Genomic DNA, 11718 nt, shown 5'->3' on the forward strand with positions numbered 1-11718 from the left:
CCGCCGCGATCCGCCGCTCGGCAACGGGTCCTCGCCGCGCCCCCATGACGTCATCTCCCCGCGCAGCCGAGTCCGCCGTTATGGCGGAGGTAAAGGTGAAGCCGGAGGTTCCCGACCCCGTGGACATAGAGAGCAGGTGCGCTGGGCCGGGCCTCGGCCCTCTGTGCTCGGGAGAGGCTTCGTGGTGCTGGGGAAGCGGGGAGCGGCGGGGCTCGGTGCGTTGTTGTTGAGAAGAGGCTAATAGTTAAGTGGAGCAGCAGCGCTGTCAGGAAGAGCTGAGGCCGTTTCTCCATGAGGTGGAGAGGCGTCTTGGTAGGAAGCGGGGCCGGGCGCTGTGTCTCCTCATTGGCAGTGGCTGAGAAGCGGTTCGTCCTTACTTCTTCTGGGCTGTTCTTTTCCTTCCGTCCCGGCTCTGATAACCTTTCAAGGGACTGGTTTGAGGCGCAGCAGTCTTTGGTTCCCAAACTGCTTCTCTCCTTTCCCAGGATCATCGAGCTGTGCCACCAGTTCCCTCACGGCATCACGGACCAGGTGATCCAAAATGACATGCCCCACATGGAGGCCCAGCAGCGAGCCATGGCCATCAACAGGCTGCTCTCCATGGTAGGGTGCTCCCCACTCCCTCGCGTTGCTTCAGCCTGAGGCTCTCTCGATGTCAGTGGGCTGCATGGTAGCACCCAGCCCGGCAGGACTAGGAAGTTCATCTTGGATTTTGTGTCATTTGCCATAATTGGGGCAGTTTTCGCAGCTTAATTTTGGTTCTCATAACCACTTGTGATCACCATGACCACTTGTATCGCTCACCATAACCTGTTAAAATATATCTCAGAATGTACTGATTCCATTCTGTAATACAAAGTTAACATCTGTTGTGTGAATAATTGGCTTCTGTGAGGCATTCTCAAACCTGGCTGGCAGTTTTCTGGTGATCTCTACAAAACTGAGAACATAACCAACAAAATAAGAACCCCCATCTCTTCCACTGGAAATCAGAATTGTTTAATGTTCTTGTCCAATAGAGCTCTCACTTGATATCTGGGTGCAAATGAGCACTTTGGTGGGAAGTATACAAGAGCTCGATGTCCCTTGTACAAGGTGAAAGTTAGGAGAAACAATGGGAAGTGCACCAATGTTGTGGGAAGAGGCTGGAACTGTATTTGTTATTTCTGATAGCTAATGATAAATGGATGGTCATAGGGGAAAGATAATATCCTCAAGGATACTGTTGTGTCTAGCAGTTAGAAGTGTTGTTTTTCTCTTTTCTTTATTCAGCTGATAGAAAGTAAATGTATTTTCTTTGCAAGTTGAGATTTTTTGCCACGTTCTGAAAACAAGCAGTTAGAAGGAAAGTTAATGTGCTGTGCCTATTTCCCACAGGGGCAACTGGACCTTCTCAGGAGCAGTTCAGGTCTCCTGTATAGAATCAAAGAGTCTCAAAATGCAAGGTAAGCCTTGTGCTTATGGAATAAATACTTGGACACAGTTGTGCAACTGACGTGCAGCATTGTTGGGATTGCAGTAAGGAATTTAAGGTGGGCTCTGTGATAAGGAGGTTACAGAATTTAATTGCTTGATACGCTTAATTCCCCTGAGTCAATCCTGAAAACTGTTCTATGATTTCTGCTGCACAGAGGCTACCGTGAGGCTCCAGCTGTAAATTGCTAGCAGAATTCTTCATCTGGCAAAGTGATCTGTGTGAGCAGATGTGTATGCTCAGATGAAACCCAGCTGCAGCTTGGCCACAGCATCTACAACTAGTTCTGTGGTCTTCCTCAGCACTTACAACAGTTCCAGAAGACCACTTGATCTGTTGTTGATGCTCTTTATTTGATTTATTAAAATGTACCTTCAAAGAAGTCATGTTTTGTGATGCCTATGTGAATCTGAGTAGGAGATGCCAGGATTTACTTCTAGAAAGAAACGGCCTTCAAAATTATCTTCTGTGCACGCACCTCAACTTCTCTTTCCAATGCAGTAGAAAAAGATTCCTGAGTTCAGGCTTAGTGAAGTCTCAGACCAGTGAAAAGGCACGTTGTGGAGCTTGGAGCACTCTGCTGTCCCCTTGTTAGGACAGTTGATCCTGAGTTATGCGCTGTTTGACCTTACGCAGTTGTGTTAATATATGACTCCAAATTTCTCATTGTTAAGAGAAGTTGAGTGAATCCTGCTTACCCTCATTTTTAATTACTAATATTATTTTTTTTTTTCAACTGTGCTGTTTTCTCTTTACTGTGGCTTCTCACTGGCAAGCTCAGAATGATCCAGAGAGATTTGGTGTCATGTATTTTATTTGCCAGTGGCTGGTTTATTGTGTAGGGCTTCTTTCTTCCTTTGTGCGTTGTGGTTTTTTTTCATTGAATTTGTTTTTGCTTTAAAATAAATCCACCCTCTTTCAGACTTTAAAAAAGAATCCCGTTGTCTGTTCTACTCCACAGTAAAATGAAAGGCTCTGACAATCAAGAGAAGCTGGTTTACCAAATTATAGAAGATGCAGGCAACAAAGGTAGTTTAAATAAATTATAATGGTGAATGGTAGTAACTTTGTTTATGGAACTTTTTCCATCCAAACTTTTAAATTCTTGTCCAGGCAGTACAGATATAAAATGAAGAGTACACTTAACAACTCTGTAGCTGATGTTCCATGTGTCTGCTTATTAAAAACAAAGGAAGACATATTTTTCTATTAAAATAACAAATTCTGTGGTCTGACCTGTTGGGACCTCTTTTGAAATATGAAGTTTTAGAATATGAATTATGGCTTATTTATGGGACTGTGAAACAGAGGAATCTGTACAAACACTCATTACTGAAAAGACAACATTATATCTCTGCTGGATTTAGTAACTGCACTAACAGCAGAAACCACTGCTAGTAACAAGGCTTTCTTAGGAATCTCTGCACTCCTGTTGAGAGAGAGCTGGTAGAAGTAGCTGTAATGTTTAAAGCGAGCATGGATACTAAATGTGCAAGAACAATTCTGTGAGGCCAAATGAGGTGTATGTATAAGAGCTCCCAGAGGTGGAGATGGTGACTGTGGTGTGAGCTTTTTCTTCTGTTTTATCAGGTGATTTTTATTTTGTCCTCTTTTTCCCCTTCCCTCCCTTTTGCTGAGGGTGGTAGGATTGGAGATGCATCCTTTGGCTGAGAGAAAAAAATACCTGCTTCTCATAATTCATTTCTGTTCATTTCTGTGCTTTTTAAACAGGTATTTGGAGCAGGGACATTAGATACAAAAGTAATTTGCCTTTAACGGAGATCAACAAGATATTGAAAAACTTGGAAAGCAAGAAACTAATTAAAGCAGTTAAATCTGTGGCAGTGAGTAGTTTGTGACTTGTTTTTTTTTAACATTTTCAAATGTTTGCTACATGCTGTGTTTAATAAATAATTTAATAAATAATAAACATATTACTAGCAGAAGAATTAATAATGTAAGTAATAAATACATCACTGCTAATATGCTGCTCTATTACTGTTCACACTACTGTTAATGACATACCATTATTATCAAATCAACAGCTTCGGTGCTCTTAATTAGACGAAACTGTTGTCATGGTTCTGTTCCCTTTTCTCTGCTGTTCCATATGCATTCTTGAGGACATAAAACCTACTCAAGAGCCTGGGTTGTTTGAAACTTTTGCTTCCAGCATCCCAGTGGGCTTTTAGGTTTATAGGTCAGCAGCTCTGCTGTCTGCAGGCATCCACGCTCCTGCCATCTGCACATCCTCCCTCTGTTGATTGCTGACTTGTGTTTGTACTGAATTCTTTTCTGTTTCTTGGCTGGGTTTTCCACCATCTACCTACCATCTTCATCCACTGTTTCCATCTAAATCAGCAACCTGCTTATGAGTACTTTGTCTCCCTGGGTCCCAGTTCTGCTATGTTTGTACCAGAAGGTGGTATCTCTTAAACCAATACTTAAGCATTTGTAGCTGTGTATGGTAGCAGTGATACAGTTACATACCTGCAGGTGCCATTGTAAAGTGGTTCTTCTCTGAAGATCCCTGAGCAGCCTTCAGTTATCTGATCAATACTGGATATCTGTTGTCTGAAAAGTGTTAAAACATTTGATTCTTAGTCTTGGTTATTCTATTTTGTTCCAGTTACTCAAGCACTTTCATATCTTACATGCAAATAGTCCACATACCAGAACAGGGCTATTCTTTTCAGTACTTTTGTCATTCTGTTGTAATGCTTATGCAGCATCCTGCTCTGCCTTACCTGCTTAATTGCAAATCATTGGCATGTGCATATTATTTGGGCACTCTTCTGGTTTTCAGCTCAGGTCCTGTCTTGTTGCAGAGCCTGTTGCATATAGCAATGTATAAATCTTCTCTGTATGTCCATCTAATGTAGGAGTTGTACACATCAATCCAGGTGACTCAAGCTATCATTACTGTGCCTTAGACTTTACTTTCATCTATTCAGAGCTCTGTGCTTTCTCTACCAGGCATCCAAGAAGAAGGTGTATATGCTGTATAACCTGCAGCCTGACCGATCAGTGACCGGTGGGGCCTGGTACAGTGACCAAGACTTTGAGTCTGAATTTGTGGAGGTGTTAAATCAGCAGTGTTTTAAATTTCTACAGAGTAAGGTGAGAGCCACTACTAAATCGATCCTCCATCTGTATTTGCAAGTAATTCTTTTATTTCTAAAGTCAGTGACAGACGAGGCTTAAGTTTCCCATGGTGCTTTCTGTAAGCGTTACACTGTTTTGTACCCTTCACAGTGGGTGGAATCTTCCTTCTCCAAACTGCAATGACAAGCTAGGCAGCAAAGGCACAGGACCAAAAGAAAAAACAACAGCAAAAGTCACTTTCTTTTTTTTTCTCAAAGCTCTCATTTCTGAGAGGGTAAAAGGCACCAGGCAGTCAGCTCTGCCTGGAAGACAATCTCCTCTAGTATGGCTGAGGGAAAAGCCCTCTACACTATTTACTAGATTGACTATTTACACAGATTTACTACCTAAATCTGTTCTACACTAAACAGATGGCAGCATTTTTCTGTTTCATTAAAAATATTTTAAGCAACACCAGCTACAGCAGAAACACTTTCTTTTTTTTGCCAAGAGAACAAAAATGCAGATATTCCTTCATATCAATATAAATTACTGTGTAAATTTTGTGTCATATTCAGTGTAAAGTTACGTTTGGATGTGCACTTCGTTATCTCGCTTACATCAGTCCTGAGGACATAATTTTAAATGATTTAAAAAAAAAAAAACAACAACCAACATGTCTCAGAAATGGTTTGCAAAACAACGCTTTGCTCTCTGCCCAGAACTGAGCTGTGAAGAAAGCCCTGGCAGTGAGTGCTGACTACAACATGTCTTTCTGTTTTTTTCCTCAGGCAGAAGCAGCTCGAGAGAGCAAACAGAACCCCATGATACAGAGGAACAGCTCATTCGCCTCCTCCCATGAGGTGTGGAAATACATCTGTGAGCTGGGTATCAGTAAGGTCAGCATAAATTAATCTTTCTGCCCAGAATTGTCAGTATATGACTAGCTATAGGAGCTAGGTCCTGCAAGTTTGGTGAGTGCTCCAGTTCCCTGCAGTTACTGCAGTGGAGGTGGACTTGGCTGCTTTGTTGCTTCTTGAGGATTGCCAGTGGTGCTGTATGGGATTCGAGGATAGCCCGTGCGTGTGGGTTTTCAAAGACACGTTGGAGCTTTCGCAGCCTGAGGCCATTGTTGGTCACCACCAACAGGCTTTGGTATTCTTGTCTTTTTTTTTTTTCCACAACTTTTTTGTTGTACGATGAGAAATACATCATGCTAAGATAATGTAGATGCCTGAGGTGCATAGGAAAATTCTTTTGGGCTAGTCAAGGCTAATGCAACCCAAAAAGTCTTGGGAGGGAAGGCGTTTGTTCGCTTTTCTTTTTGTATCTACACAACCTGATCAGGTGCCCAGTGAGAGCTGTACCTGCATCTGGGACAAATTAGAAGGGCTTCTCTAAGCATTTGTTACTTGTGGGGGGTTGCTCTTGTTTCCCCATTGCAGAACTTAGTGGCATATGTCTTCCCTATATTTATTTTACAAATTGTTTCTTAGGTAGAATTGTCTATGGAAGACATTGAAACCATTTTAAATACACTAATATACGATGGAAAAGTGGAGATGACTATTATTGCTGCCAAGGAAGGGACAGTAGGCAGTGTGGATGGACAGATGAAGTTGTACAGAGCTGTTAGTCCTCTCATACAACCCACTGGATTAGTCAGGACGCCCTGCGGACTCTGTCCAGTAAGTAACAAATTCTGTACATGAATAGTGGTGTGTGACCATCTAAAGGGCTGTATCCAGAACGTGCAGCTGGTGTGAATGAAGGTTATGCCTGTGAGTGATTCTTGTGGGTTTCTAAGCCAAGTATGCTCGTGATGCTCATGATCATCATTGGTGATGCTTTAACTATGGTGTACGGGGCAGAGCCTTTGGTCCAGGCCATTTCCATGATTTCTCACTTACATGCTGACTCTTTCCTTTACTGTGTGTTACAGAGTGCTTTCAAATTCAACCTGTTCTAAAATATAGCTTTTTATTATCTGACCTTGTGTTCTTTGCCTATTTATGTCTTTTTTTAAAAAGCTAACTTACATCTGCCTAGCATTTGGCCTCTTCTGCAAAGATCATGAGTTGATTCATAGGTAAAATTTGCCAGATGTGTCTGTTGCATCATTTATGACAGTGGGATCTGTTTTGCTTTCTTGTGCTCACGTTGCTCTTCCTCAGAGCTGGCACTGAACTTCCTAGACTTTGTTCTTAGCTAGACTACTGCTTTTCTACTTGAATAGAGAAAGAGTCACGAGGTGTGCTACTTGTAGTGAACTCATGCTTGCTGTATACAGTTACTGTACTGACACAGGTCTTTCTTTCCCAGGTTTTTGATGATTGCCATGAAGGTGGTGAGATTTCTCCATCTAACTGTATTTATATGACAGAATGGCTGGAGTTTTAGAGTGAAAGAAATCTGTAAACTCGATCCATTCTTCACAGCTAAGATGACAAAGCAGCTTCTAAATTTGTGAGCAACTTCAAGATGTGAAGTTCCTTTGCCTTTTTTAAGTAAACTTAATGCTGCATCATTAGTTTGTGTGAGCAGTCCTGTAAATGGACTGAAAATCAAACCAGCACTGAAGATCAAGGCTGAAGTGAAAACATAGATCCCATCTTGTACAAAATGTGGGTGCGTGACTTGAGAAGTGCCACAGAACAGCTGTGTGGTGATGCATCACACTTAAGGATTGTGTTGAGTACTCAGCAGGCACTTTGAAAGAAAATAAGTCATCGGCTGATCAGAAAAACTTGCTGTTGAGCATTGCCAAGAATTAGATCCTGAACTTTGCTTTCAGACAGCGCTGGTGGGAGCTTAAGTCCTAAAGCTGACACTTTTTTCCCCTATGTGAAATAGAAATCAATGATTCTTTACCATCATTCTTACCTACTATAATTTATGATTAAAACTGTATTTGATTTTTTTTTTCTTATCTATTTTTGTGCTTCATTTTCTCCGCTGCTGTCAGGGTCTGGTGATATTTCTGTTGCATTTACTGTGTGACAGCTACAGGATTATCTAATCAGTGCTCTGTGTTCTGGCAGCTGCATCGTGGGCATAAATGTCAGCTGAAATTCTGAATGTAAGTATTCTGGGAAGATTTGTTTTCCAGATGAGAAACAGCTCTTCTGTCCTGGTAACCAGGTACAGTGAAAAATTTTATAGGCTGTCTTTATGCCCTGAGGATTACAAAAAGTACCAGTGACAGCTGTTTGTACAAAAATACGGTTTGTGATCTGAAGAAGGCATGATAGTGGCATACTGTCAAAAAGCATAGTCTCATCTTCCTGTGATGTAGAGCCAATTTCATAAAATCACAGAATCACAAGATTGGAAAGGACTTACAAGATCATCTAGTCCAACTGTCATCCCATTACCACTGATACTAAACCAGATCTCACAGCTCCTCCTCCAGGCGCCTCTTGAACACTGCCAGGGACGGCAACTCCACCACCTCCCTTGGCAGGCCATTCCAGTGCCTGACCACTCTCTGAGAGAAAAAGTTTTTCTTCGTGTCCAACCTAAACCTCCTCTGGCACAACTTGTGGCCATTTCCTATTGTCCTGCTCGTTGCCTGGGAGAAGAGGCCAAACCCCTCCTCACCACAACCTCCCTTCAGCAGTTGTAGAGTGCAGTGAGGTCACCCCTGAGCCTCCTCCAGACTGAACAATCCCAGCTCCATCAGCCGCACCTCATAAGACTTGTGCTCCAGACCCCTCACCGGTTTTGTTGCCCTTCTCTGAACACATTCCAGTGCCTTAATGTCTTTCTTGTAGTGAGGGGACCAAAACTGAACACAGCACTCGAGGTGCGGCCTCACCAGTACTGAATACAGGGGGGTGATTACCTCTCTGCTCTTGCTGGCCACACTATTTCTAATGCAGGTGAATTTGTGCTTCTTTTGAGCATAGCCTGATATGCTCCTTCTCTGTGCATCTCTAGACTCATGAATTGGCCATGATGTATTAACTGTTTTCATAAGCCTATTGCCCTTTCATGGTGGCCAAAGACATGCTGGAACATGGACTTATTCTTTGAGGCAGCTAGATACAATTTTCTGACTGTTATCTGGCAGCATTAGGGGTATGATACTGTCTTTGGAAATGTGTGTTCAAATCCTGCTTTGAAAGTAAACAGGCTTTTGAACGAACAGTTACGGAAATTAATTATGTCACCTCTTCCTTGTCCTGTAATCAAGCAATATCTTGAAAAGTCAGCTCATTTTCATAAATGAGAATATTGTGCATATATGGTACAGTCACCTCTCCACCATCCACAATAACAGAGGGCTGGGCTCAAGTACTAGTGGGCAGAGCAGTGTAGATATGTTAACTCTGTTGCGAGAGCCCAGTCTCAGTACAACTTGCTGCCTCTGGCTTAGCTTTGCAGGATGTCTACCCAACTACTTTATCTTTGTGATGGCCTCCCAGCACTCATTGGAAACCACTAGTGGGGTTGATCGCAATAGTGGACCTGTTGCATCTGTCTGTTTTCAGAACTCTGTCTGAAAATAAGCCCTTCAGGACATTTTTGAGGAGGGTGGTGGCCAAGCGCTTCTGCAACTGAATTTTCGTCGAGCAAGGAATTCTGACTCCAAGTAGTAAGCAATTGGCTAGTATAGACAGAATTCTGGAGGATAGGCTTCTAGAACGGAATGGGAACAAGTTTGGTGGTGTTAGCTAGTGTGTGCACCCACAGCTGGCTGTTTCTTTTATTGGCAGCATTGTTTCTTGAGGTGACAGGGATACATCTCTTTCTACAGAGGAAGAAGTGTTGTCACAAAGTGGGGGGTGAAATTATGAGGTGTTTGTTCTTTCTCTGCTGCCTTTAACCATGTAGCACACTGAAGCCTGAGAAAACTGCTGCTTGCTTCACTGCCCTTAACCTCAGCTTCAGGCATCTGTTATGTGGCTGAAGATAATTTCACTGAGGTGTGAGGCTGAGATTGCCTCTTATGAAGGCAACCTAACACAACAGTCTGCATCCTGCAGCAGCAGAAATAATGTAAATTGTTTGTGCTCTGCCTCAGCTAGAAGACAGCTTTCATGGAAATGATACATCGTGCAAGTGTGTCGCTTCATGCAGTATGGCCATATTTACTGGCAGTGAGAAAAAGGAGACAGGGCCTATTGCCTATTCTCTGGGAATGGCTGTAAGGAGTGGAGAGCTGGCCTATTAAGCCCTCTCAATTCTGTTTCATTTGTACTGGCTTCATCTGGTTTAGATGGCCTCACCTTTGTGGTCCACAAAGTTATTTCACAGTGTTGCAGCTGTAACAAGACGTCTTAAATTTAGAAAAAAAATCTACCTATAGGGAAAAGTGAAGCGATTTGCTATTTTTATTTGCTATTTGCTATTTGTAAAATAGGAGCTTGTATGATCTGTTTCATTGAGAGGGATGATCTTTCTGTCATTCTGGATCTTCATGAACCTCCGTGGCCTATCACCTTGTTCAAAAAGAGAATAAATATAAAAAGGTAACATTAATAAGTTCAATCTTTTTTTCCTTCCTGACTTCCTTCAGTTTTCTTTCCTACCTGGCAAAGCTGCCCCCTTTACGATGTGGTATGAAATGTAAATGTTTAATGTTTCCAGGAGCATTAACTGCAGTGTCAGGCTGTACTGTGAATGGAGAGAAAGTACAGCTCACAGGTACTGTTTAACGTGCCTAGCCTTTGCAGTCCAAAGTTTAAGACGTTAATGGCAAACTTAAAGCTTTGATAGTGAAAACTCTGGTTGATTGGCTATTTAGATTTCCCTTTTTTCTTTTTTTCATTTTAGTCCGCTTACACCTCTTACCTCTGTGGGACTGGTGGAGCAATGGTTGTTTACCTGATGCTGTTTGAGTGCCATCTTCTGCCTCACCCGGGTATGGCTGTTCTGAGACTCTGAAAAGAGAGCTCTTAGGCTGTGGGTGTCCAACCAGTTAGCTTGCCTGGGCCTCGTGGAGTGAAGGGGAGTTGTCTTGGGCTGCATATAAAATATGAGGATTGCTCTGAATGTAATGCCTTCTGTCTTATATTTTGGTCCACAAAATCAGAGGCAGATGATGTTATGGTGGTAGAGGTTGAACCTTCCCATCAGTATCCCGTTACATGTTGTTGCTGTGTGATGGCAGCACAAGGGCAGTCTGACACAATGGCGTCTGTTATGGAAGTGCATATGGAGCAAAGGTGTGGAACTGAATGCCTGTACGTGGAGAAAATGGTACCCACTGATATTCATTGATACTTGTTGAGCATTTCAGGAGACCAGACAGTGGATGTCAGCACAGTGAGGCGGTGGGTGGTGCATTTCAGCAGTGGTGACAGTGACATCAGCTGGCAGCACTGTGTGACACAGCTAATGGAGGTGACAATGTTGAAAAATAGTGTTATGTAGCTGAGGATTTGCTCTATTAAATAGTGTCATTGTGCTCTTTGTTGTAGTTTTCATGGAAATAAATGGGAGGCATTACTTTCAGTGCTTATATACTTATGTGTATATAAGCAACAAAACTTTTAACTATATATTTTTTATAAGAACATGGGAAAAAAAATGAGCGCCAGTGAGATACGTGACCTTTTTTTGTGACACAGACACAGCAGTGGGGTTTGGTGGCAGGGATTGCAGTTCTCAGTGAGTTCTGACTCAGGTGTCGGTCAGAGATTTTGGATGAAATGATTCTTGTGCTTCATCCTTGACAGCTGTTCACAGTCGTGCTTACTGCCAGAAAGCGGTGACAGGGTAAGGCGTGACTGTGAAGGGAGGGGTATTTCTCTCTGGTGAGGAGGGGTTATGAAGGTGTGGTAGAGAGCCGCAGTCAGATTTGTGAGGTGAATGTCTGACGTTCCATTTGAGAATTTGCAAGTGATGTATTTATGTCGAAAATATACTCCCAAATTATCAATTTTTGGAAGCCTTGAAACCCGTTCTTAAATCCCTTCATCCAGACGGGAAGCACGCCTATTTGTCGCTGTTCGCAGGGCCGCGCTTAGCCAATGTACCACGCCGCACACACACCATTACGTGAGCTAGCACGAGCCCGCCACTCTGTGAGCACGCTTCCGGCGCGGCGCCATTGCACGCAGCCGCAACGGCAGACACCTTCATCCCCGCCTCTTCCACTTCCACCCGCTGAAGGCTCCCCGCCATGTCTGGTAGGGGCGCCTTTTCTCTCCATT

The 11718-nt window shown here is 43.0% G+C and overlaps 1 protein-coding gene across 2 annotated transcripts; it reads left to right on the forward strand.

Annotated features, from left to right (window-relative positions):
• Positions 1–29: 29 nt before the first annotated feature.
• Positions 30–10555, forward strand: POLR3F (RNA polymerase III subunit F). 2 transcript variants are annotated; one of them, XM_042814513.1, is made up of 9 exons: positions 30–136; positions 486–603; positions 1378–1445; positions 2436–2503; positions 3206–3318; positions 4451–4594; positions 5350–5457; positions 6055–6246; positions 10337–10555. In XM_042814513.1, the coding sequence occupies exons 1-9, from the start codon at positions 45–47 to the stop codon at positions 10445–10447; spliced, it is 1014 nt and encodes a 337-aa protein (XP_042670447.1). In that variant the 5' UTR covers positions 30–44; the 3' UTR covers positions 10448–10555. The 2 variants fall into 2 exon arrangements, with proteins under 2 accessions (XP_042670447.1, XP_042670454.1); XM_042814520.1 differs by lacking the exon at positions 10337–10555 and adding an exon at positions 6881–7491.
• Positions 10556–11718: the final 1163 nt, after the last annotated feature.

This window comes from Centrocercus urophasianus, unplaced genomic scaffold (genome assembly GCF_019232065.1).
Source record: "Centrocercus urophasianus isolate 14NV4802_14NV808 unplaced genomic scaffold, USGS_Curo_1.0 seq_10, whole genome shotgun sequence".
Taxonomy (NCBI): Eukaryota; Metazoa; Chordata; class Aves; order Galliformes; family Phasianidae; genus Centrocercus; species Centrocercus urophasianus.

Coding starts and splice junctions, on each gene's coding strand:
- POLR3F (XM_042814513.1), top strand. CDS start 45: ATGACGTCATCTCCCCGCGCAGCCGAGTCCGCCGTTATGGCGGAGGTA. Junction 137..485: donor CCCGTGGACATAGAGAGCAG/GTGCGCTGGGCC, acceptor CTCCTTTCCCAG/GATCATCGAGCTGTGCCACC. Junction 1,446..2,435: donor AAAGAGTCTCAAAATGCAAG/GTAAGCCTTGTG, acceptor TCTACTCCACAG/TAAAATGAAAGGCTCTGACA.